This window comes from Nipponia nippon, unplaced genomic scaffold, assembly GCF_047370975.1.
Source record: "Nipponia nippon isolate SJK-2023a ecotype South Korea unplaced genomic scaffold, ASM4737097v1 scaffold_1, whole genome shotgun sequence".
NCBI lineage: Eukaryota > Metazoa > Chordata > Aves > Pelecaniformes > Threskiornithidae > Nipponia > Nipponia nippon.
The window spans coordinates 98,451,046-98,473,542 of record NW_028262290.1 but is presented as its reverse complement, the minus strand read 5'-3'; the positions used below and the strand labels follow the sequence as shown (position 1 = coordinate 98,473,542).

General features: G+C 42.5%; 1 protein-coding gene across 5 annotated transcripts in view; it reads left to right on the top strand.

The window, feature by feature from the left end:
- The window catches only part of JARID2 (jumonji and AT-rich interaction domain containing 2), a 228,975-nt gene that overhangs the window by 112,747 nt on the left and 93,731 nt on the right, over positions 1-22,497 (top strand). For all 5 annotated transcript variants that reach the window (XM_087764224.1, XM_087764215.1, XM_087764233.1 and 2 more), the window contains one exon: positions 14,783-14,924. In XM_087764224.1, the coding sequence (XP_087620350.1) occupies positions 14,783-14,924 (142 nt within the window). The remainder of the gene's footprint in view (positions 1-14,782; positions 14,925-22,497) is intronic.

Here is a 22,497-nt window from a genome sequence, read left to right as displayed (position 1 = left end):
TAAAGAAAAAAAATTGGACTCTCCTTCCTTCTCATATCCTGTTCACCACTTGGGATCCAGTCATACAATTTCTTTTTACCATAAAACGGGATGGGGAGGCTTTCTTTGGGGGGTGGGGTATTTAAAATGATTATTTTATTCACATTCATTCTCGTCCTTACTGTGTAGCTGTTTGGTGTTACTAATAAACAATTTTACATGGGAGTTAAACCTTGACCCGGGTGGCCCAAGTGTGCGAAGAAGCAAAGGCTGTCAGTGCATCAAGCAGCTGGTGAAGTTAGGGGCTAATCGGGGTCCCAGCTTTGACGCTGACAATGATGATTCCCGCTCTGTGTACTGCCCCTTTCCCAAAACACAGTGTGGCGTACCGGCAGTGCTGCTTTCCCACTAGCTTGGTCCATCCTCCCCTGTTGGGAGGGTGGCTCCAATACCCACGGTGTGGTTGATGCCATCCTTTCTGCCTCATCCCACCATGTGGGGCTATGCTTATAAAGCAGGACGTCTTGTGCCACTGCAGGATAAATGTTGCTATAGCCTCATCCCTTGTGGGGACAGGCAGAATTCTTCTCCCGTTTGTTCAGTATGGTTTTGTTTGGGGTTTTCTGGGGGGCTGGGGGTGGTGTGTGTGTGTGTGTGTGTGTTAGCACTTTGAACGCACAAAGTGCTAAATGCATGTTAAGCATTAATACTATTTAACAGTCTTTGTAACTTGAGTTGGGCTTGAAATGTGTAGGGAGGGAATGTTCTGACTCCAGGAAGACTTCTGTTGTCTGAACTGCTTCAGCTTAATATGTCTCTTTAGCTTTTTATAGGGTACTGTGAATGTACAGAGGGATTCCAGTCGTCATTTTTGTCTCTCTCTCTCTTTTTTTCTTCAGTATTGTCACATCATCTTGAAATAGAGTTATGCAGTGTTTTTTTGAATATCAATAATGTACTTGTGGCCCTAAATCAGGGGTTTTTTGATTGTAGTAGTACAATGGTGAACTTCAGCATACACACAGCCTCTTGGGTATATTTTGAAAGCTCGCTTACTGTTTTCATCCAGCATTTCTATGCTTTTCCATTGCATGCACCTCCCACCCCTTCACCCCCATTTCTCTGATGCTGTACTTAAAACAAGAAATATGCTAAGGGGTATCAGCCTTCAGTTACACGAATGGATGGAAGAAAAATTCTGTGCAACAAATTCTTGTTTGAGCAGGGGGAAATCAGTATTCTTTTAAAATTGCAAGATAGTACTTTATCTCCTTTGCTTATTTGGAAAGATAAAATCGTTAAATACACATCACTGTGTATAGTCTTAATTGTACAAGTGTGTGATGATGGTCGTTCAAGGTTTCTATTAAGTCAGGAAGCAGCTAATTGTTGTTTCACTTCCGCTTCTGATGCCCTGAAACGTGAGCAAAAAAAGCTGTTTAGTAGCAGCAGAATATTTCATGGTGGTGGAATTTCTTTAACTCCTCCGGGGGGTGGTGTGGCGGGAAGTCTCCTTAACATTTCAGAAGCCCTTTCTCCAGCATCAGGTTTTCAAGTTGCTGGCCCCCTACCCCAGCCCTCATCTCTTCCCCCCGTGGTTCGCCTGTAAAGCTCACAAAAGGGAGGTGAAAGTAAGGTTAAGCTGCTGGTCTCAAGAGCTAGAAATAGAGATGGAAATTGCTTGGCATATGAGGAGCATTTCCTTAAAGGCTGTTACAGCGCTGACGTTTCACGTGCCGACGCTTCGGAGAACTGCATTAATGCTAGCAAGAATCAGTTGTCCCCTCAATTAAAATGAGAACAGCCTCTGCGTACTCTCTGGCAGGTGGCTGAAGTCTGCATTATCTGATGCCTTTAAGCTTGTGTCACTCTTGCTTTGGCCTGTGCGTCATTCCTGTGGTGAGATACTCGGAGCTCAGCTGGCGGCCGAGCATGGGCTCCTGCTTTGTCCCCTTGCCTGCTCTCCAGTCGCTGCAACACTGGAGCTGGTCTGGGAGGGCAGGGGTTTCTCCTAAGCATCTTCCAGCTACAGATTTATTTCCAGGCGTGTTTTTCTCCATTGCACGTGCCCAGCAGGTAGACAGCTGCTGTGCATCAGAGAGACGTCCGCCAACCCTTGCCGCCACTGTCGGCATCGCGTAGGAGATGGCTGGGATCCTTACCTTAGGCAATGGCTTAGTGCTCGAATAGAGGTGAAATGTCATCGCTCCCGTGCACGCATATGGCAGAACAATTTGTTCATTCGCGTTGGGCTTTCATATTGCACTTGTGATTACAGTTTGCGGCAGTTGGTCTAAACGTTTTACTGTCACTGTCACGAGCCTTCTCTCCCCTGACAATAACTCTGCAAACAGATTACAGGGGGCTGAGTCAAAACAGCAGAGCAGTTCTTCATCCCAAGCATGAAGTGTACTTCTCCGACCTTTAATTTATGAAAGTCAGGAAATGGTACTCACTTGCCTGCCCCCACTAGAAAAAAAAAAAAAAAGCAAATCCCTTAATCCCTTCCCCCTGGGAAGGGGTGAATACAGTTCTGCAAGCACAGCTTTCACAGAAAGACAGGTAGGGGTTTTTTTTGTTAGTTTTGGGTTTTTTAAGCAACCTGTTTTTGAAAATATGTTTGAAATATGTTTGCTTACTGTATGGAAAAAAAATATTTTTATGGTGACATTGCTGTTTCGTACATTAAAATCGTGCCAGGTATTTTAAAAAAAAAATAAATATGTATAATCAATTTAGCAAGCTTAGACGTAAAACCAGTTTCAAGGAGGAAGGCATCCCCAAAGTTCAAAGACTGAGTTTTCGGGGCTTTCCAGGTGTTTGAGTTTCTGTGTTGTTTTACAGTGCCTTGTAGCTGCTTTCTGTGAAGAAGAGGAAATAAATGGTACACTGGGTAGATGGTGTCAAGGGGAAGGGTTCACTCCCAGGAAAAGCCGTGGCTGGTTTTGCCCCGAAGAGAATCGCCTTTCCCGACTAGCAGCGAGGTGCCAAGCATCGTGGATGAAATTTAGGGTTACAGACAAAAGCCTGGGAAACGAATGGCCTTAAAAAAAAAAAGTGTTTGAGAATTGCTCAGGCAGCTTTCTTCCCTCCCCTCCCCTCCTCCCGGGATGTCACAGGGCCTTATGCTGGCATGGTTGTCAAGCCTACATTAAGGATCTCAACAGATATGCGAGCACTCAGGCTGGCAGGGAATTGGAAATTTGGCTGCAGGCAGTGCCGGCAGTGCATCCCCGGCGTTGCGGGAGGCAGCCTGCCTCCCTGCCGTGTGGTGCTGCCTGTGGTCCAGCTGGGTTGCCCCGACCTCCTGGGGCACGGAAGGGCTGTCTGGCATGTCACTGAAGAGGCTAGGGTGTTAACTTAGAAGTGACTGTGGCCTGTTTTTTTTAAAGTCGGCGGATATTTAATTGCTCTAAACTTAGCGATCATAATTCAAGCGCTTAGTAGAAGGAGGTGGCATGCCAGGAAAAAACAAAATCCTTGTCAGCGAAAGAGGTTGACAGCTTGACTCCTGGAGCTGGCTGATGGATGATCTCAGAGTTAGGGAGGGCATGTTCACTAAAAAGTTACTGAATATGTGGAGTGAAAGTAATTAAAATGGTTTAATTCAAATATCTGTCATGTGTGACTTGAGTTCTTGTAGAACATCTAGCATTTAGCTCAATTATTTTTTCCCAGGACAGGAGGAGGACTTTTTCCCTCCTTTTCTTTGACTGAAAGCTCAAAGCATCTCTAGTGAAGAAACGGCTGAATCTGTACCCATGTCTGCTGGCTGGGTGGGAGGGTCACTGCTGCTGCATCACCGGGCTGTGTGTTCTTGCAGCAAACAAGATCTTCATAGCTTGTGTCACATCGGGGGGAAAAAATATTTCTTCTATCTGTCTGGAGGGCTGCCCGTGCTCCTGGCAAAAGTCATGAAAGGCAAATCCTCAATGACATGCATTATAATATCAAATGGGACTATGCAATTAGAAGTGTGTCATTCAGTGTTTGCCTTTCATGGCTTTTGTCACACAGGGGCAGAATCAGAGACAATTAAGCAGAGGATAACCTCCCCAAAAGAGCTTTCTGGCACTTCTCTCATCCTTTCCCCATCTTTTTTCCTATGGCACACTGCTCTGCTAGAACCCTCCTCCTGTTCCAGAGCCTGATGTTTTGCTCACAAAATATATATAGAGGTATATGTAGAAGTCAAGTCCTACATTTATTTCTCCTGTCATTTAATTTAATTTGGATTACGTGAGAAAGACGTTAACTCAGGCTGCCTGTTCTTGCTCTTCCGAAGGGCTGGGCTCCCGCAGACGGCTGGCCCAGTCCCTGCCAGTGAGCGCCTTTGCAGGCCCAAGATGCTGGCTGACTGTGACTCTGGTTCCAGAAATGGGCCATTCATCTGCCGAGATCATAAGTCCGCCCTGTTTGTGTGATCCCTCACCACAGATCAGTAGGAACCGTGCTTCGTTAGAGGAAAAGCGTGTAGCAAATGTTTGTCAAGGTGCTGTTTTTGCTGTTGTATCTGGTTTCATGCAGATACGCTGTTTTCGAATTATACAGCCTGTAAGGGTTTCCTAGAAATCGTAACAAATATAGCCAAGCCTTGCTAAGCCTCTGGGTTTTAGCTGCGCATCTCTCCCATTTCAGGCTCCCAAGTATTCTTTGCTAGCAGTGAGACGTTGCATGCCTTTTTATTTCCCTTGTTTTATTTGCACATTCATATGTTGTATTTTCTTCCAATTAGCAGGCTCTTCTTTTCTTCACTGTGTTTGCCTTTACCTTCTTTCTTCCTCCTTCGTTTATACTCTGTGGAGAGACAATTGCTAATTTTTACCTTCTAGTGTAGAATAGCTGTTGTCTGGAGACATGCTCTTGGCATAGCTTTCCTTCTCATGTTACTTAAAATATCACGATGTCTTTTTTAGATTTTTTTTTTTTTTTAAAATACTAATCTGTCTAGTCCCTTGGTGCCAAGGTATGGGTATTCTTGAAATGTGGATTTATTGTTCCTTTGTCCATCCATTCCTAGTGGAAGGTTAACTCTGAAATGGGGTAAGGTATGTTACTGAGTCTAAAAGCAAATCCCAGTGATGCCGAGGTGGGGGGAAATAATGGACTAAAAAACGTGACGGCTATAGTGGTGTATTACGGCTAAGATGGATCTGTAAAAGTGATTCAGAAGGGGGAGGAATTGCCCTCACTTGGTGCTCACATATAGGTGACAAAGACCTAAAATGCTGACTAGCTTGCTTTACTTAATTCTTATTTACTAGAATAATCCATGCTCTCTCCCTCATGCGAGGGGATATTGGTGAAGAACAGGCAGAAGTACTTTGGAAGCTGAGTCAGTAACTTTTCTCCAAATAACTGTCAAATAGATTTAAACCAAATAAAAATGGAAGAAGCAAAACATTTTAAAATGAAATGCTTTCTTTCACAGGCATGTTGAGTACTTCCTTGACACTCTCCTCTTGTGGGATGTTACCCTACTGGTTCTCCATTCAGCCATAAAATTCTCCAGAAAAGGCAGAATAAACAAGACATGATAGTTTTGGTGTAAAAACCAAAGAATAATTTATTCATATGTCACTGGTAATTTTGTTAGTACCTGAGAACTTAGACTTTTCTCTCTCTCAGTGGTTATGCCCATTGTTCTATCACTGATACCCTTGAACTAGAGATAAATTACACTTGTGGACATAGTTGAGCCTGTAATTTCAACTAAAATGCACATTTAACTCTGTTTCTGGATTGCGTATGTTATTATCAAATGAGAAAAAAGATGTCCTGTAGGACGGATGTCCCTGGCGTAGCTGCAAATCAAAGGGCACTTGTTCTCCTCGGGGAGAAATAAAGCCACTCTGTCCAGCGCCAAAATCAACACAAGGCACACACCACGGAGGGATTTTAATAATAACCCCACATCTCACATCGTGGTTACTGTCTGTACCCCTCCCTTGCACTTCGCTGTAGTGGTTGACCTCACTACCTTATTTTACAGCTGGGCGAGCTCGGGGAGGAGAGGTGAGCTCTCCAGGGGCACCTGCTTGAGCAGTGGCTGCATCTGGACAGATTCCAGGTCCCCGCATCCTAACTGAGCTCTCTTCCTGGTGGTGGTGTTTCCTTGCTTCTGCAAAGGGTTTTATGCCTTCTCTACCCACGTCTCTCTGAACAGCAAAGGTCCATAGCTCGGATCTTGCATTTGGAGTCCTCTTGTTCCTCTGAAGCTTTCTGACTGCAGTCAAGGGGGTTTGGGGACAGAGGTGGATGCAAGCTGCGAACTTCAAATACTGTGATTCTTTGGCAACACATGGGAAGAGTATGTGGTCCTCGTTTCCCCAGTGCTAACAGGGAGTGCTTACGGTACTGTAAAATTAACTGTGTTTCTGTTTGTCAAAACTTAATGACCTTTACACAGCCTGGTACCTACTTATTAGAAAAGCTGCTGCTCTCCCCTTATCATACAGCTCCAGGGGCAATTGGTAGGACTCGATAGCACAATGGTGCTGATATAACGGATAGGGAGCAGCTGGTAGGGTGGTGGCCATCAGCTCTCTTTCCTCCTCTCTGTTCTGCTTCATTCAGGACAGCCCTAGCTTTTGGGTCTTGGGGCAACCGTTCCTTGGGTTTCCTTTTTTTCCCTCTCTTAAAAATTTAAAAAATTTTGGGAGAATTCAAGGTAGCTATTTGTGGTTTTAAGCTCTGAGTTAGTCAGCTCTCTGCATTTGTATGAAGGGGATTTAGGAGAGATTTATTTGTTCCCCCAGCTTCTTTGGAGTCAGCATTACTCCTGCCCTCTCCTTCACCTTTGTATGAACACCTACCCTGCTGCTCAGCCTGTCCGGTACTCCTGTTCCCTCCCTCGTCCAGGACACGCCACCCTGGAGCCCAGGCTGGTGATCTCCCTTCTGCCTTATGAAGGTGCCAGAAGGGGTCGTGTGTCTTGCCTGGGGGAAACAGGGGGTCGTAGTTTTCATTGTATCCTTAAAAGTGGAGAAATGTCTTTTAATCAGAGAGGTGTGTCCCTTTGAATATTTTTTCTTCTTTGTATAAACCTAAAATAACAGAAGTATAGACTTCAGGTGAGGTTTTTCTCAGTATATGATATGTTGCAGACGTTGGTAGATTTTTTTTTTTTTTTTTAAATATCTTCCAGATGCATATTTCATAAATAAAACTATGGCCTGGGGTAGTTTCCTGGCGGAATTAAATTAGGTTCATTTTTTACTGTTATATTCTTGTATCTACCAGTTGAATACCACCATTCTCACCAACCAACCCCCTCCAAACGAAAACAAAACGCCCTCAAAAGCGTTGCGTTGAAACACCAGAACAATATAATTTCAATTAATGCTGCTAACAGGTACTTGATAATGGGCTCATATGCAGGAAACAAAGTCACATAAATGTCTTTGGTTGCCTAATAGCAGTTTTGGATGGAGATGTAATAGGAGTAAGGAGCTTCTTTCAACCTGTATTATTTAATCAGTTCTCTTTGGTGATCTTGTCTTTTGACAGGCTGACAAACACATCTTGTGCTGTAATGTCATTCATGCTTGGCTTCCATAGTAATGATGTATATCTACATATAAAAGCACTCTTCTAGTCATTTATGAAGACCGTACAAGCTATTTGCTAACAGTTTTTGGCATAACAGTTCTGCTTTATGCATATGCTCTGTTATGTAGCACAATCAACCTAATGTCCAGTGGCTTGTCATCTGAAAAGCCCACGTACCGTTAATTACCATCATGGTGGCAACACAGAGCATCATGTGGTATAAACAACGACTGTTTCATGCTGTGGGTTTTTTATTTAGAGACAGAAAGCTGTTGTAGTTTTGCATTACCAAATGAGATCAAAATAGCATTTCCTTTGACAGCTATCCTTAAAAAAATGGACAGGGAATAGGTATCTCTTATCCCAGAGAAAAGTGTTTTGGCTTGTTTTGTTTTTAAATTATGTTACTACCATGAAAACCCGGTTCTTTAGTCTCTAAGACAACCATGGCATGAAAATAGGCCTTATTTTCAAGGTGTGTTGTCTGTTTAATATGTAATGTGATACCTTGTCATGCTGTGACAATGTGACAGATGACATTTGCACTATAAAACTAAATTATCTTTTGTGCATAGCTGTACCACTGCTAAATACAGTAACTCTGTACACTATGCTGATTAATGCAGACTGTTGCAGATGTTTTGGAGATACCAGTATGTTTTAACTTGGCATCAGATGATGAATGGTTTTATTTAACGTGCCTACCAAGATTTTGGTAATGTTTCTGCGTGTACTCTGGCAAGTAAGGGCATTTATGGTAGAACATAAATTTAGGGTTACAAACAACGGGAGGTGAATTTGTGTTGAATTGCAGCTGTTTGTCTATTACTTCTGGAAAATTGATGAGGCCTATTCATTAACAATACTTTGCAAGCAAATTTGTGTATAAAGTTATAGCTCATAATACAGTTAGTCCTGTAGTTCTTAGGCTGAAGGAGAACACGAGGTATAGGTGAGCCATCAGTTTATTTTAAGTAGATTTTCATACAGAATATTACCTGTTTGAAACTAAAGGCCAGAGTAAATATTTAAAGAGCCGAAGGTAGTAGCTTTTTCCCCTCTATATTTTAGGCATAGAACTCGTGTTGGTGGTCTTCCATGGTGCAGTTATACCCAAGTTTGTCCATGTTCAGGTGGCACAGACTTCTCAGACCATGGTGTGGGATGGTTCACCCCCTTGCTTTCTCACATTGCAGTTACACTTGTGGCAGCTTTCCTAAAAGGGACAGTGCAAAAAGAAGAAAATAACTAATTTTTTATTTAAACAAAGCTTTCCTGTGCAACTCCGAGGACTGCACAGCTGAAGTTCAGATGGATATGTTACTCCATAAGTGAACAAAACTTTAGCTCTGTGCCTACATAACTACAGTCCGTGCTATTGCATGCTCTCGTAAATAATGCTGCCATCCCAGTGTGGTGAGAATGCTGCTTCGAGTAAATCCACTTTTTTAACTTCTTGTAACTTGTGTTTGTTTGTTTTGCCAATTGCTCTGGAAACTGGGCCTTTGTACCAGCCCAGAGCCGGTCAGCTTGCAGGGATCAGGGAGGAATGCAAGTGCCGGCAGGGAGGCAAACCCAGTATCTCTTGGCAGTGGGAAGTGAGTATCCCTCTCTGGTCAAGAAGCACCCGGGAGCAGAGTTACGTATTTCACATATAGCTGAGACCTGCAGTATGGCTCCTCTGCACTGAACTGCGTGGACCGGCTGACGTTAGGTGTTCGTCCCATCTAGAAAGCTGTTAATATGGTCATGTTGAAATCCCCCTTATTTAGGTCAGTTAATGCTTTTGATATCTCTGGCTTGTGTTTGTGTGGTGTTGACTGCTGATTTTTCTAATGTGATGACTTTGTGGGTTGCCTCCGACTGTGAGAACTGACTGGAAATACAATTGAATGTATTTCTTTTCCTAAGCTGCCTTAGGACTAGGAAACGGTGAACTAAAATAGGTCTTACTGTCTTGTTGTAAGAATATAGAAATGTTCATACTTAGATGCCTTGTTGGCATTAGAGTAAGTGATGTAGAAATAGTGTTTTGGAAACATTGTGAAAGTCCCTTCACCCAACCACTGTGTTCAACTAACCATAGGATACTGAGTTTTTTTCAGATGCTCCCCTTTGGTTTCCTGATTATTCAGTAACTTTAATAATGAAGAACATACCAGTAATTGTAATCTCATTTATTCTTAAAACCAACCAACTAACCCCAAACCCTCCCTTGCATTTTTTCCATCTTCCCTTATGTTATTGCTTTCCGCTTCTCTTTTCTTCCTCTGTTTTCATCCCATGTATTTATACTTATACGGTGTTTTATTGTATGGTGCATTCCCAGGTACTGTGATTTTGCATCACGTGTTCAGGTGCTCCCGAGACCTGCCCTGCACACGCCTGTCAGCCATCTCTCCAGATCACCAGAGATGGGTTAGATCATGGCTTGAGAATAGAGTTGTAGATCGCTGCTAGAAGTGTGTATATCACCAAAAATGGTAAGGTTAGCGAATCTGTACCAATATAAATTAAGCCCTGCCTGCACTGGGACAGTAAGTCTTACTTGCTAAACTATTATGAAAGGCAATCTGCTTGAGTCAGTGCAAGCCTCCTGAAGTAAGCTCATTTAAGCAGATTTAACTGTTCTTTACATACACTGGTTTTGGTGCAAGGGACATGGCCATTGCTGGAGAAGGCTCAGCAAGACCTCCGCTCAGTTAACAACTACAGTCAAGAAGCAAAGGGGATAGTGACATGCAGTGGGAACAAGAGAGAGCACGCTCTGCAAAGGTTGTAAAGCCATGGTATCCGGATTCTGTCTGGGTCACCCTACATGGTATGGTTCAGCTCATTGCAGAGCCCTTCCTGCATGTGAAAAACCAAACAAACTTGTAGCCACAGACAGATTTGAAAACATTCAGAGTGTGGAAGGCAAATAAAAAGGAGATGATAGAAGTCTCTTTAATAATGACTGGGGTGCAGAGGGCAGAAAGCGCTGTTCTGCTTTCCCCAGCTTGTAACAGAGTGAACGTAATATTCACATTTGCTGCTTTTTCTCAATGCAGTTAGAAGCTGATAAGTGGATTTTTTTTTGTCTTTTTAAGCAGCATGTAACTAAAATTGCACTTTGCTATCACAGCTTATGTGGAAGTTTAAAAAAGAATTCAGCAAAACTGTGAAGCTGACATTTATGTGGCTAAGATACATTTTAGAAAGGATATTAAGATCTCTGTGTTTCAGTTTTAAGCTACCCTTTTTAATTACTAGGAATTAGTAATTGGCTTTTCTCTTAAAGTATCTAGTCTTGATCAGTTAGAGCCAGGACAGTGTATTTAAGGGAGCATAGATGTCATTTGATATGTGAGTTCCTGTATTTCTGACTTAATTAAATAATTCGTTATTAGTGACTTAGTTAAAGCAGTGTTTATTCAGTGACTTTGAGCCGTTCAGTGTTTCAGTTCCTTTTAAACTTTGGCAGCAAATATGCACTGCTTCATTCTATATATAAATTATTATTTCACATAAGTCATTTTAATATATGAAATCCTACACTGACTTACAATCCAAGTTGCTATACTTTCAAATTTAATTTTGCTGAGGTTTAGTTTAAAATATTAAAAAAATCTAATTTGACTTTTAAAACAAACACTTTATATTACAGGAATAAAGTCTGTTTTTATCAACCCTGATTTATTCTGCCTTGTTGTTGGTCATGAGTCCAGCTGCCAGGGGAGGAGGCAGTGAGAGCTGGGGCTGAGATGAGCCCAGTGGGGAAGAGGCAGGCAGCTGCTGCCAGCTCTCCGGCAGCGGAGAACATAACCGGTCACAGGTTTTGCCATGAGCCAGTGCTCGCTGGCATCGTGATTTAGAGGTTGAAGGGCACAGCCATGGAAAAGCAGTAGAGGAACTATTTGTCCCTTTGATTTTATTTGCTTCTTGATGGCTTGCTGGTTCCTTGACTGTTGCTGGGTGCCCTGAAGTAGCCAGGACCGAAGAGTGGTTCAGCTCTGCAGACCATGCAAAAGACCATTTTCTTGCTCGGTTGCTCTTCCCTCTTTACATACCTACACAATTGCAGTACTTTGCTTTTAAGAAACATGAATGCTTGCTGCTTCCTGTAACTTGGTTAACTTTGGAGAGTCAACCCACGTGAATGGATGTGCGCCGGACTCTGTTCCTGCAGTGCACCAGCAGACCTGTACGTCCCATCAGGTGCGCTGGTGCCAACTCATTAATGGTGATGGGGGTGCCCAAGGGTCACTTGGCACAACTGTGGGGTCCCCACCCCATCCTGGGGCCTCCAGGCCCTTTATAGCTCCTGACTGATGCACAGCAGAACAGAATGTGGTTTATCGCAGTTAGAGATAGCAGGAATGGTGTTTGAAGGAAAAGATATCTGGGGGCAAACTGAATGCATTTGATATAAAAATGATTGAGTGGCAATAAACTTTATAACAGCCTACTTCAGCATGTTCTCTCCAGTGCTTGGAAGGAGGCTGTGGACTGTGGCTGTCTGTGCCTTTCATCACTTCGGAGTGGTTTTTTCAATTATGCTGGCCCTGAAAACCTGTAGAACATGACACCCATTCCCATTATTTATCAGTATCTCTCATTTGTAGTTTTATGACTCCGTTTTAGGGCACTTGTTTTAATTGGTTTCAGCTGACGATAGCTAACTTCAGTTATCCGCAATATTATTGCGTTTTGGGATGGTGCTGGTTATGATGAATAATAGTAGACGAACCTATATTTTTCCTTAAGGGACACAAATCGTGCTTGTCTTCCAAGAGCACTGATGGTTTGGCAGGGTGAAAGGATGAATAAAAATTGCCTTCCAAGTGCGTGCAAGTTGACAGCCCAAAAGGTGATTTTCTTGACTCATATACTTCAGGTTTCTGGGTTTTACATATGGCAAGTCTCCAGAACAAATATTGCTTTTGGAAAACCTAATCAAATTCTGCCATAAGAGTTAAGTTACTGAGTATCAGGCCTCAAATGATATGCTTGATTTAGACTTCTCTGGAGTTTAAAAATGGTAAATTTTATCAGCAGTGGTTTCCTGGAAAAATGCAAAGCAAAAGTTGAAACTTCTTGAAGAATAAACTTGGGCACTAGGGCTTCTAGTAAGGGTGAATTTAGCATAGAAATAGAATCTATTTAATGTTTTTTAAGAGGTTGCCTTCATTTCCTCGGGAATGCTTTGAAGGGATGCTGTCACCCAGCCTTGTATCATTGTGTTACATTACAAACCTTGTAGTAGTATCATGCGCTGATACTGAAATTTGTATTATTTGTTGGGTCACAGTTTGAGATCTCTTTAAATGGAAAGGAAGTATCAAAAGGAATTTAACCAAAGGGGAGTGAAAATGTAAATTGGGTCATTTAACTTCTCCCTGCCAGTCTCAGGCTGGCTAGAAGAGACATTTTTAATGCAAGAGTTGGTACTTAGTTTCAACTTTTGCTTTGTGGGCTCCATATTAGAAAGAAAAAAATTGAGCTACCAGTTCACTGCATCTTCCCCACAAAAAAAAAAAAAAAATCCAAGCTTCTGCTTCGTAGGTAGTATTTTAAAAAGAGCATACAAAAACTGTGGCATGTGGCCACCATGTAGCCACTTCTGACTCCAAGTCAAGAGAAATTTGGTGTAGTTCAGAATGAGTAAGAGGAAACTTCGACTGGAAACAGAAGAGAGCGATATGATGTAGTGATATGATGCAGGCTTTGGATTAAGCTGTTTAAAAATGGGCAGAGTGATTAGATTGGAATCATAAAGCGCTGAAAGGTTCGAGAGCCCGCTAGCAGTATTGTACTGAGTCACAGTGCCCAAGCGAGCAGTGAATCAATGGCCTTGCGGAGAGGGAGCGTTTGGCTGTGGCTGTGGCCCAGGCACCAGTACGTAGAGCAGATGGCTTGCTGGAGGAGGTGCCTTGCTCTTGCTCTGGTTATGCTTGGGTGTCTCGTTGAAGCTGAGCTTGGTTGAATGCTTGGTTATGCGATGAGTAAGTGCATTGATGGTGCTGAATGGTGATTTTCCTGAAAACAGAGGTCTGAAATGGTGTAGCACTGATGCAGCACTACTGGAAAATTTTGAACTGCTGTTATTAGTAAGCATTTTTGGTTTTGTACTCCGGGCCTTGCTGCCTGGCTCATCTTGGAAGAGGGTGGCCCCCTCTCTGTTTTCTTTCTAAGGTGCAATTATAGAAAGGGGGACTGAAATGACCAAGGAAGGGGAGTCCTACCATTGTTTCTCTTAGGAAATAAAGCTGTGAAACAAAGCTTTGTTATGCTGTTTGCAAAAGTATTTTGGTGGAGTGATGGGAAAGCATTCTCCTGGATAAAATTGCAGCTCCTCTGGTAATAAGCTCTTAAAACACCACATAAATACTGAGCTGATAAAATTCTTAGTAATTTTCCTCCCTCTCATCCCAAAGCCTACTGAAGAATATGCTACTATTTTAATTCTTCCTTAAGTCTGAGCGGCTTCACTGTCTGTCTGCTGTTGTTTGTAAGAGTCGAATTATATTACTTGTTTGAGTAGAATATGCAATCTTTGTTAAACATTATGCTTGTATAAGGCCCAATGCTTTCTTCTATCTATGTGACTCTGCTTGCTGTAGTATTCCTCCAGGAGAGAAAAGGCACAAAAGGGAAGGCAGCTGTGGCAGACATTTCCCCTGCCTTGTGTACCTTTGCTGGCAGTCTGGAGTTTCTGTAGTTGGGTGACATTTGGCTAGAAGAATCAGAGTTGAGAAACAGATGTTTGATGTTCACCCCTTTGGGTTTTAGGATTTTTTTTTTTAAAAGGATCATAAATTGCAGTAGTTGGAAGCAGCAGAATGAAGAGCAAGATGACAACAAATGGACCAAACGGCAGCTTAATTTTATATTGATCTACAGAGAGATACAAAAGGCTCTCATTTATGCTAGTCAACAGGAGTTCTGTAAAACAGGGATGAGTTTATGACTCTAAGCTGTGTCCCTTTTTTTGAGTAAGGGATGTGACAAGATTATAAATATGATTGCAAACACCCAGAGTGTAGTTATTTGGGATTGGGGGCTTACAGTTAACCAAAGTGGAAACACACAATCAGGCAGGTTCTTATTGGATACCTCTGTGCAAAATCAATGTTATCAGCATATCTCTTTGCAAGATGGTTGCTTTGGGTGTCAACTCTCTACTGTTAGTGTCACGTGAATTTTTATAAAATCCATTTGGCACTGGTAATGCAGGTTTTGAATATTGTGTACTACTTTGTCACACTTGCAGGACTTCTCACTAATGGCCAATCTAAAGGATTAGGACCGGGATCAGAACAGCTGGAGAATGAGAAGGATGATGCATCGCAAGTGTCGTCAACGAGCAACGATGTTAGTTCTTCAGATTTTGAAGAAGGGCCCTCGAGGAAAAGGTCAGTAGTGCATGATGCTTAAATTACAGCCTTTCTGCTTTGTCCCTTTTGTGCTATAAGGTTGTGATTATGTTATCAGTAGGGTATGGTTGCACATACTGCCCTACCATAAACAGACTTTCCAGTGTGGAGTCCTTCTAGTAACAGTGAGGATATAGTAAATTTTGCTTCATCCACCGGTATAGATGGTTCTTGTTGTTTTGGAAAGCATGGAAAAGCAGTTGTTGTTTTGCAGTAGGTGACTGCTAAATCACATGCCTTAAGACTTTCTCCTCTCCTGCCCTCCCTCCTCCTCCCTTGGCTTTGACCTCTCAGGGACACATCAATATGTGTGTGTGTGTGTAATTTCAAGGAAAGCATCACTACAGTAGTTAGTGTTACAGTTGTTATTTTTAATTTTCTGTGAATGAAACCATGTGAAGTTAAAAAAAAAAAAAAGAATAAAAAGGTGCTTCTGAGAAGAGAAACTGTATAGTAAGGCAGTATGGTGGGTATCGGTTGCAGAGGACTACTTTGAGATACTGCTGTAGCAAGCTGCCTCCTCTTTCCTGGAAGTCAGTTATGAGGTCCTTGTTGAACTCTTATGAGTTCTTATCCTGAATGTGCAAAATGTGGGTTAAAATCGTAGGACTCAAGCCAATCTATTATAGAAAATATGCAGGAGGCTGGGAGTTGTCCTCTGTATGAAGTAAGAACCAAAACAGGCTGTCTGAAAAATGCCATTTCAAAGAGAGAAACGGAAAATGCTTTCTCAACCTTTTTCCTCCACACTCCTCACATCCTAGTCCCAAGCCAAAATGAACCATAAAATAAAGTTCTCTTTCAAACAAAAGAAGTATTCCTGTTTTCTGCGTGACCTTATGATTCCCCTGAGAAGCCCGATGGGGTGAGGAGAGTGGTGCTTTCCTGTACACCCTCCTGTTCCTGTGTCCCCCACCCCCTGGTCCCCACAACCGTTTCTATCACCTGGAGCAACAAACTCAAAGTCTAGTTATTATGCTCACTTAGCTCCTCTCGTGTATCAGAATAAAATCTGTGTTATCTTCTATACTGGTAGAAATTTTGTAAGGCTTATTGCATCCTACTGCTGGTCAGGGGAAAAATATTTGTGTGTTTATTTTTGGCTTTATGAGATATAACAGAGGCTTGACAATTATTTCTGCTTAAAAATTTAGGTGACGTTCACTGTAGGTGTGATCCTGGGAGACAATGGTCATCATTTCATGGCATTGCCGCTGTTGCTTGCATCTTATCTTAAGGAATTTTTGCTGCCCTCTGTACTTGCTTTGTCCCCTCGTTCCTCAGCCATGCTGACACAACTGCTTGCAGGGTCACACCATGAGTAGGTTCATGGAGCTGGTTAGGTTTAAAAATAATAGCAAGAGGAAGACGGATTGAGACTTTCTGCCAGGGTTCTTTATTTTTAACCTGCATGAGTTCTTATATCTCGTTCACAGCATGGCTGCAGGAGCAGCCGGCAGTGCAATCCGAGTGGGCATCCCCTTCCTCTCTTGGGGCTGGCAAGGGGCAGGAGGGCTTGTCCCTTACGCTGTCCCTACTTCTGGTGCCCTGCACAGTTCAGCTTCAGAAACGAGTGGGAGTGCTGTATCACCGTCCCAAGAAACTGCATTTGAATATTGTGGGCGAAATTTTTTTGGAGGAGTATTTGCTAGTTTTTGGCTGTGAGAATTCAGACACCTGAGAAGCAGCTGGGTGGTTCAGGTGTAATAAGAGGGAACTCAGTGTCTTTGGTACTTTTCAGGTTAAAAACAAAACAAAACAAAACCCCAAAACAGAAGCTAAGATGAAAAATATCTTTCTGGATTTTGTGGAAGACAAGGCATAATTTCAGTTCTTCATGCATCGTAAACTGTTGACGTAATATTACGTTTGTTGCTGCAGTTGCTGTGAAGGAGAACGTTCCTGTTTTGTTTCCATTTACACCCAACAGACTTTTATCTACTTTTTTCCTCCCCCAGCTTCCTCTTTGCAGACAGACCTCTTCTGGGCTCCTTCTCTTAAGCTGTATTGCAGCATGTTGAGTGTTTTGATGTCTTCCTCTTCTTTCCTTTGAGTTTTTTTGTTTTCCCCCAGGCTTCCTCAAAATCAAGCTTTTCAATTGTCTGTTCAGCTGTGTGTACAACTAATGGCACTCTTGGACTAAAATACACATTTAAACACTGTAGCTTTAGCATGTACTTCATGCATTTTTTTTCTCCTCCCCAAAACTAGTATTTGTCTTCTTGAAATACTGTGATATACAGCTGGTGGTATATGCAGTGAAAGGATTTTAGGGATTGGTGCACTTAGTGAATCGTAAGTCTTTGGAACTTGCTCTATGTAATACAGTGAGTTATGAGTACCAGGTTTGCTGTGGTGTTTGAACTGTGCATATATGTGAGTGGCTATTTATTTTTTTATGGCTTGTCGGGGTTTGTTTGGTGTATAATGGGAATGTTTCTTTTGGAAACTTGAACCTGTCATCTTCTAGAGGAATAGATCGCCTGTATTTCACACCAGTGATGGAAACAAAAAGAGTGCTAAGCAAGTAAGCATAGTAAATAAAGGAGGATGTTGTAAGGGGCTCCAGTTTGTTTAGCAGTTTAAGGCTCTGGTTTGACCTCGCAGTTCTTCAGTGTAATGGCAGGCTGGTACTGTGGAGGCAAACTCTCTCTTCTCAGTTTCTTCTTCCCTCCTCTTCCCAGCCGTTGTGTCTGGCAATCTTCTGGCCTTCATGTCGGTCAGTTCAGTGGACTGATCAGGCAGCATTTTCCTCCCTGCTAGAGCAGGTCACGTTATATAAATGGAATAGGGAGAGAGATTCATGCATGTGTGCAGCATGTGTGTGTTTAATTTGCATTTATAGTTGATCCAAACTCTTCCAGTTTCAGAGATAATTTGTGCAAGAATCTGGATGAATAGCAAGTGCCAATTTCTTGTAGCAAGCTGAGTGGAGGGTGAATTTGCTAGCAGTTAGCATTGCCTTGTGGTCTCGCTATGCCAGCCATCTCTGGTGTAGATTTGCCTTTGGTCAGAACTAGGCAGTGGGTGCTCCCAGCGTGTTACTGGTCAGAGGACTTAGTTGTAGATAAGTAGATGCTGACAAGTGTCTGTGGGGGAGGTAAATCCCTACCAACCTGCCTGTTGACCAGTGAAAGGATTACTGCCGAGTGTTCCTTATTTCACACATACATGCCAAGCTGCGTAACACAACAGTACAACCCCCAACCAAGCACTGCTTCAGGTTTATCACATCTCTCCTTTTTTTTTTTTTTTTTTTTTTTTTCAGTTTCAACCCCTTTCCTAGTAACGTAACTTGATTGAAGAGCCACACATGCCACAAAGAGAGCATCATGATGGGAGGAAAGAGATGGGGTTCTGGTGAAAGTATGCTGATTTAATACAATGCTGCAGATTTTGTTCAGAAACTCGCTTAGATACTTTGTTTGATGGACTAGGCTCTTGCATGCTGTGGCCCAGTGCCTTTAGGCTTCAAATGGCTCCAACTAGGCTTTGTGTAGGTACTTTGTCAGTAATTAACACCTTTGCTCCCTGGGGACTGGAGGAAGCTTCCTCCACAACCAGGTTTGCAGTCAATGGGGAAAGTCCCAGCTCCATTTCTTTTGAAGTGTATGTTTTTAGATGGCAACAGAAACCATGGAACAGTATTAAAAGTGTGCAACCTGCCATTTTGTTATGCTGCAGGTTTCAGCTGTGATTGCTTGGTGGTGGTAAGGAGGAAAAGTAGTACATGTACAGCTTTGCCTGCACAAAGTCTCCAGATCAGTCCAAAAATTGTAAACCCTACTTACAGAATAAATGGGGTTTAAGGAGGATTGGCAGTGGCAAGCTCAGAACTTCAAAATACTTAGATTTGTTTGAGTTTCCATTCAAAGAATGGACAATACTTGCTTTGGTCTGAGCTGTGTCTTTTACAAGTGACCAGGTCTGAGGGGAAGCAGAGGGTTAATCCTGAGCAGTAAATACTACTTTCAGCCAGTAAAGAGGTAACAGTGTTATTCTAACATTTGGCAAATGCTAAGCATCTGAATGTTACACTGAGTCTGTTGTGTAATGGGTTGCTAACTGCCCTGTAAGTGACAGCAGTTGCTAGTTTATTGAATGATTTTGGGAGAGATGAACAAAAGCGTTGGTATACAGGCGTGATGAACTATCAGGTTGGATGGTCTTCACTGAGTAAAGACAGTGCATTTTAAAAATCCGTTAAAAAGGTAATTGCTGAAGAAGAAATGTAACTTCAGTGTAGCTGCATGTTCTTGGTATGAATCTCCAATTTCCAGCTATGATTCTCAGTTGAGAAGGTCAATAGGCAACAGGCCAAAGGGGTTTAAGTCACTGTGCTGGATGCTTGTACATTTTTATGGGCAACTCTTAGGACTACAACCACTGGCAATTAATAACGGTGTGCAGAGACAGCTATATGTTTTCTAGCAACAGTTGCTCACCTTACCCAAGAAGAGACATGTGCAGAGCAGACTTGATGTGACAGTATGTTAATCTTTGGTGATAGTAGGCTATTGCTTGCTTCCTGTTACTAATCAGGTGGCTACTCATTTACATGGCCCCCTTCCCAGAAATGCACACAAGGAATTGCTGAATGTACAAATGCATTTATCTTTTATTGTAAAGTTCTGTTAATAGAAGGCTGTGAGAAGTGGGAGGAGGTTGACTGACTTTAGTAGTCATTAAGCTTTAAATTTGGGCTTTTTTTTATTTAATGTTAGAATATTTTCTCCATTAAGGGGGACAAAGAGGTTTGTTTAGTTTAGAAGAAAAATAGGATTGAAGAAATCCCCCCCCACTTGCAGGAGTGGCAGAGTAGATGCACGTCCCCCCCCGACCAAGGGTGTGCACAGCTCCCAGGAGAAGACACTTTGTCCAGTTCTGCTACAGGAAAGGTTGCTGGCAGCAGGAGAAGGGGACAACCCACTGGGGAGCAGTAGTGTTTTAAGCTGCCACAGCTATATTGGGCCAGAAATTGCTTATTAGGAATCTTCTGAGGCCTTTAATTAATGCAGCAGCTTTCTGCTAATGGACTCACGCATGTGACAATCAGAAGTGTGGTTGTGTGCTACAGCAAGGCCAATCCATGGGATGTGCTCCTGCCCCTTGCCTCCCGCTGGCTCCCTGCTGCCTGCTCCATTTTCCTGTTTGTCTTTTTTTTAAATTTTTATTTTTAGATGCCAATGTAACTCCCTGAACTGGCTCCCTGTGGGGCAGGATGAGTGTCAAGGTTTGTCAAATGAAAAGGTGGGAGTATGTGGCCAAGGAGGGGGAGGCGAGTAGGCTGGTCTCCTTTGGCTGGTGGCCGCAGAGCCGTATTGCACTCTCAGCACAAAAAAAGCCAGTCAGGGGGAGGCAAGCTTCTGTGTATTAGGCAAGCTGCTAATTCAGGTGGTTTCTTTTAGTGATATATCCTTTTCAACTTGAGCTGCAAAAGACTTTCTTGCAGCAGAGCTGTCAAAAGATTTGAGGGGGCTTCGGGTTTGTTGGGTTTTCTTTCTTTCTTTCTCTCTCCCCCCCCCCCCCCCCCCCCTTATAGTTAATAATGAACAGTCTCTTTAGCACTAGACTTAGCACCTTCCATGCAAGATGTAAAACAAGGTCAATCCTGTTCCCACATATGTGAGTTTGTGAGGGTTTTCTACTCGGTACTGTAGGTGATGGAGAGAGCAGTGTATTATGACTCAGGTGTGAAAGCAGGAGACTGCTCATAATATCAAAGTGTTTTTCCAAGACCTTTTTAGTGAATAGTCTTTTCACTAATTGAAACACTATATAATGTATTTGTGTTCAGCTGTTGCCTGCTACCGCATAATGTAATCCCACTTATCAACCAGGTGCTTCTATTATTTTTTTTCTAATTTCATCAGGCTATGCAAATCTGCACTAGTTATTTGCTTATGAAGAACTACATCAATCCACAATAAAACCAAAATGGCAGCAAGCTTTTTTTTTTTTTACCCTCCTCTGGAAATCCTGATATGAGTGGAATATACTTTTAGTGCAGCACATTTATATTTAAATAACGAACCTTATAAACAAAACAATAATAGTCCATTGGAGTGGATTTGCACAGGAATAGTAAAAAGACAGATTACCTGCTTTATAATGCAAGTCAAGGAGATCATTCTGTGTAGTTTGAAAAGGAAGAAATCAGGTGATTAATGTTCTTTCAGTATTCTCATAAGGAACAAACAGAAGTTGTTGACATGGATACTTCTATCCGACAGGCAAAGATATAACAAGGCACAAGAATCTGGGAACACTTTAACTTTGTGGGTAGACAGCTATGTAAACAAGTTGTCCGAGTAGCGATTTAATAATTACGAAGGTACGATTTATAGCAGCTGAGAAGTGTTAAGCAATGTCCGATTCAAACTCGCTTGTCCTCACCTGCCACCTTCTCCTCAGAAGTCAGAGTTTCAGGAGGAGGTCTTTGTGACCTTGAGCTTGGGCTTGTCCCCTGAGAGACCAGGGGAGTTTCCAAAGCCAGACTGGACAGGTGTGGTTGTTTCTGTGGTTCTGTGTATGGCAAATGCTCTTTCAGCTGCTTGATAACCCATCCCTACCATCATTCGATTTATTCGTATGTCTCACCCCTGTGTATGACAGGCCAGATGTTGACTGCTTAAGTACCTGGGAGAGGTTGCTCTGAACTGATGTAGGAAAGAAATAATTGATTCTGTACTGAAAGGCACTTTTTCTGAGGCACATAAGCCACTGTCTTATAAGCCATATAAGACTCTAGCCTGATGTTTGGGTTAACATAACCCTTTGCTGCATCTGATTTCTTCTGTCATTTTCCACATGCACCTGTGCTGTTGCTTGGCCTTCTCTTACCTTGATGTTACAGTTCAGTTACTGACTGATGGTTCAGCCCAGTGCCCAGTCTGCTGCCGCTGAGATCTGGGGAAGAGGAGCTACCTGTCCGATTTGATCCTTCTTGACTTTGCACCTGTCTGAAAATTATCTTTTTATTACTCTCCTGTCCAGAGGCATAAATAAGGCGTTTATGGATAATCTACTTAGGTGGCATTTCAAAAAGACAGGCTGGTATTAGAACCATTTTCCATCAAGGACTGTATCTGGACAGCCAGTGAGTGTTTTTTTCTTCCCAAAGCCCCATGCTGCTTCAGAAGAAATGTTACATGTGGAGGACATTCCCAGGGATTTTGTCTTGTCAGCAGAGATGGACTCGTTGCTGTGCCCTTAGCTGTTTCCGGCTGTTGCTGCTGTTCCAAAGCCAAGCCGCCTCATCCTAAATAGTGGAAACATGGATAACTTGAAATATGTATGTTTTTTGCTTTGGGTTGTGTTACCCTGGTAGGTAAAATGTTGCATCCTCACCAAACAAACATTGAGGCCCATGAGATCTCCTGCAGCTTTCTCTGCTCACTCCATGAATCAATTTCATGGTCCTGCAGCATGAATGGGGGGGGAGAAACAACCCAAACATTCACATATATTACAAATGAGTGTCTTTCCACTTATTTTTCCATTCTTAATTCCCCCAAAATGAATTTAAAATCAAAGACAAGAAGAAAAAAAA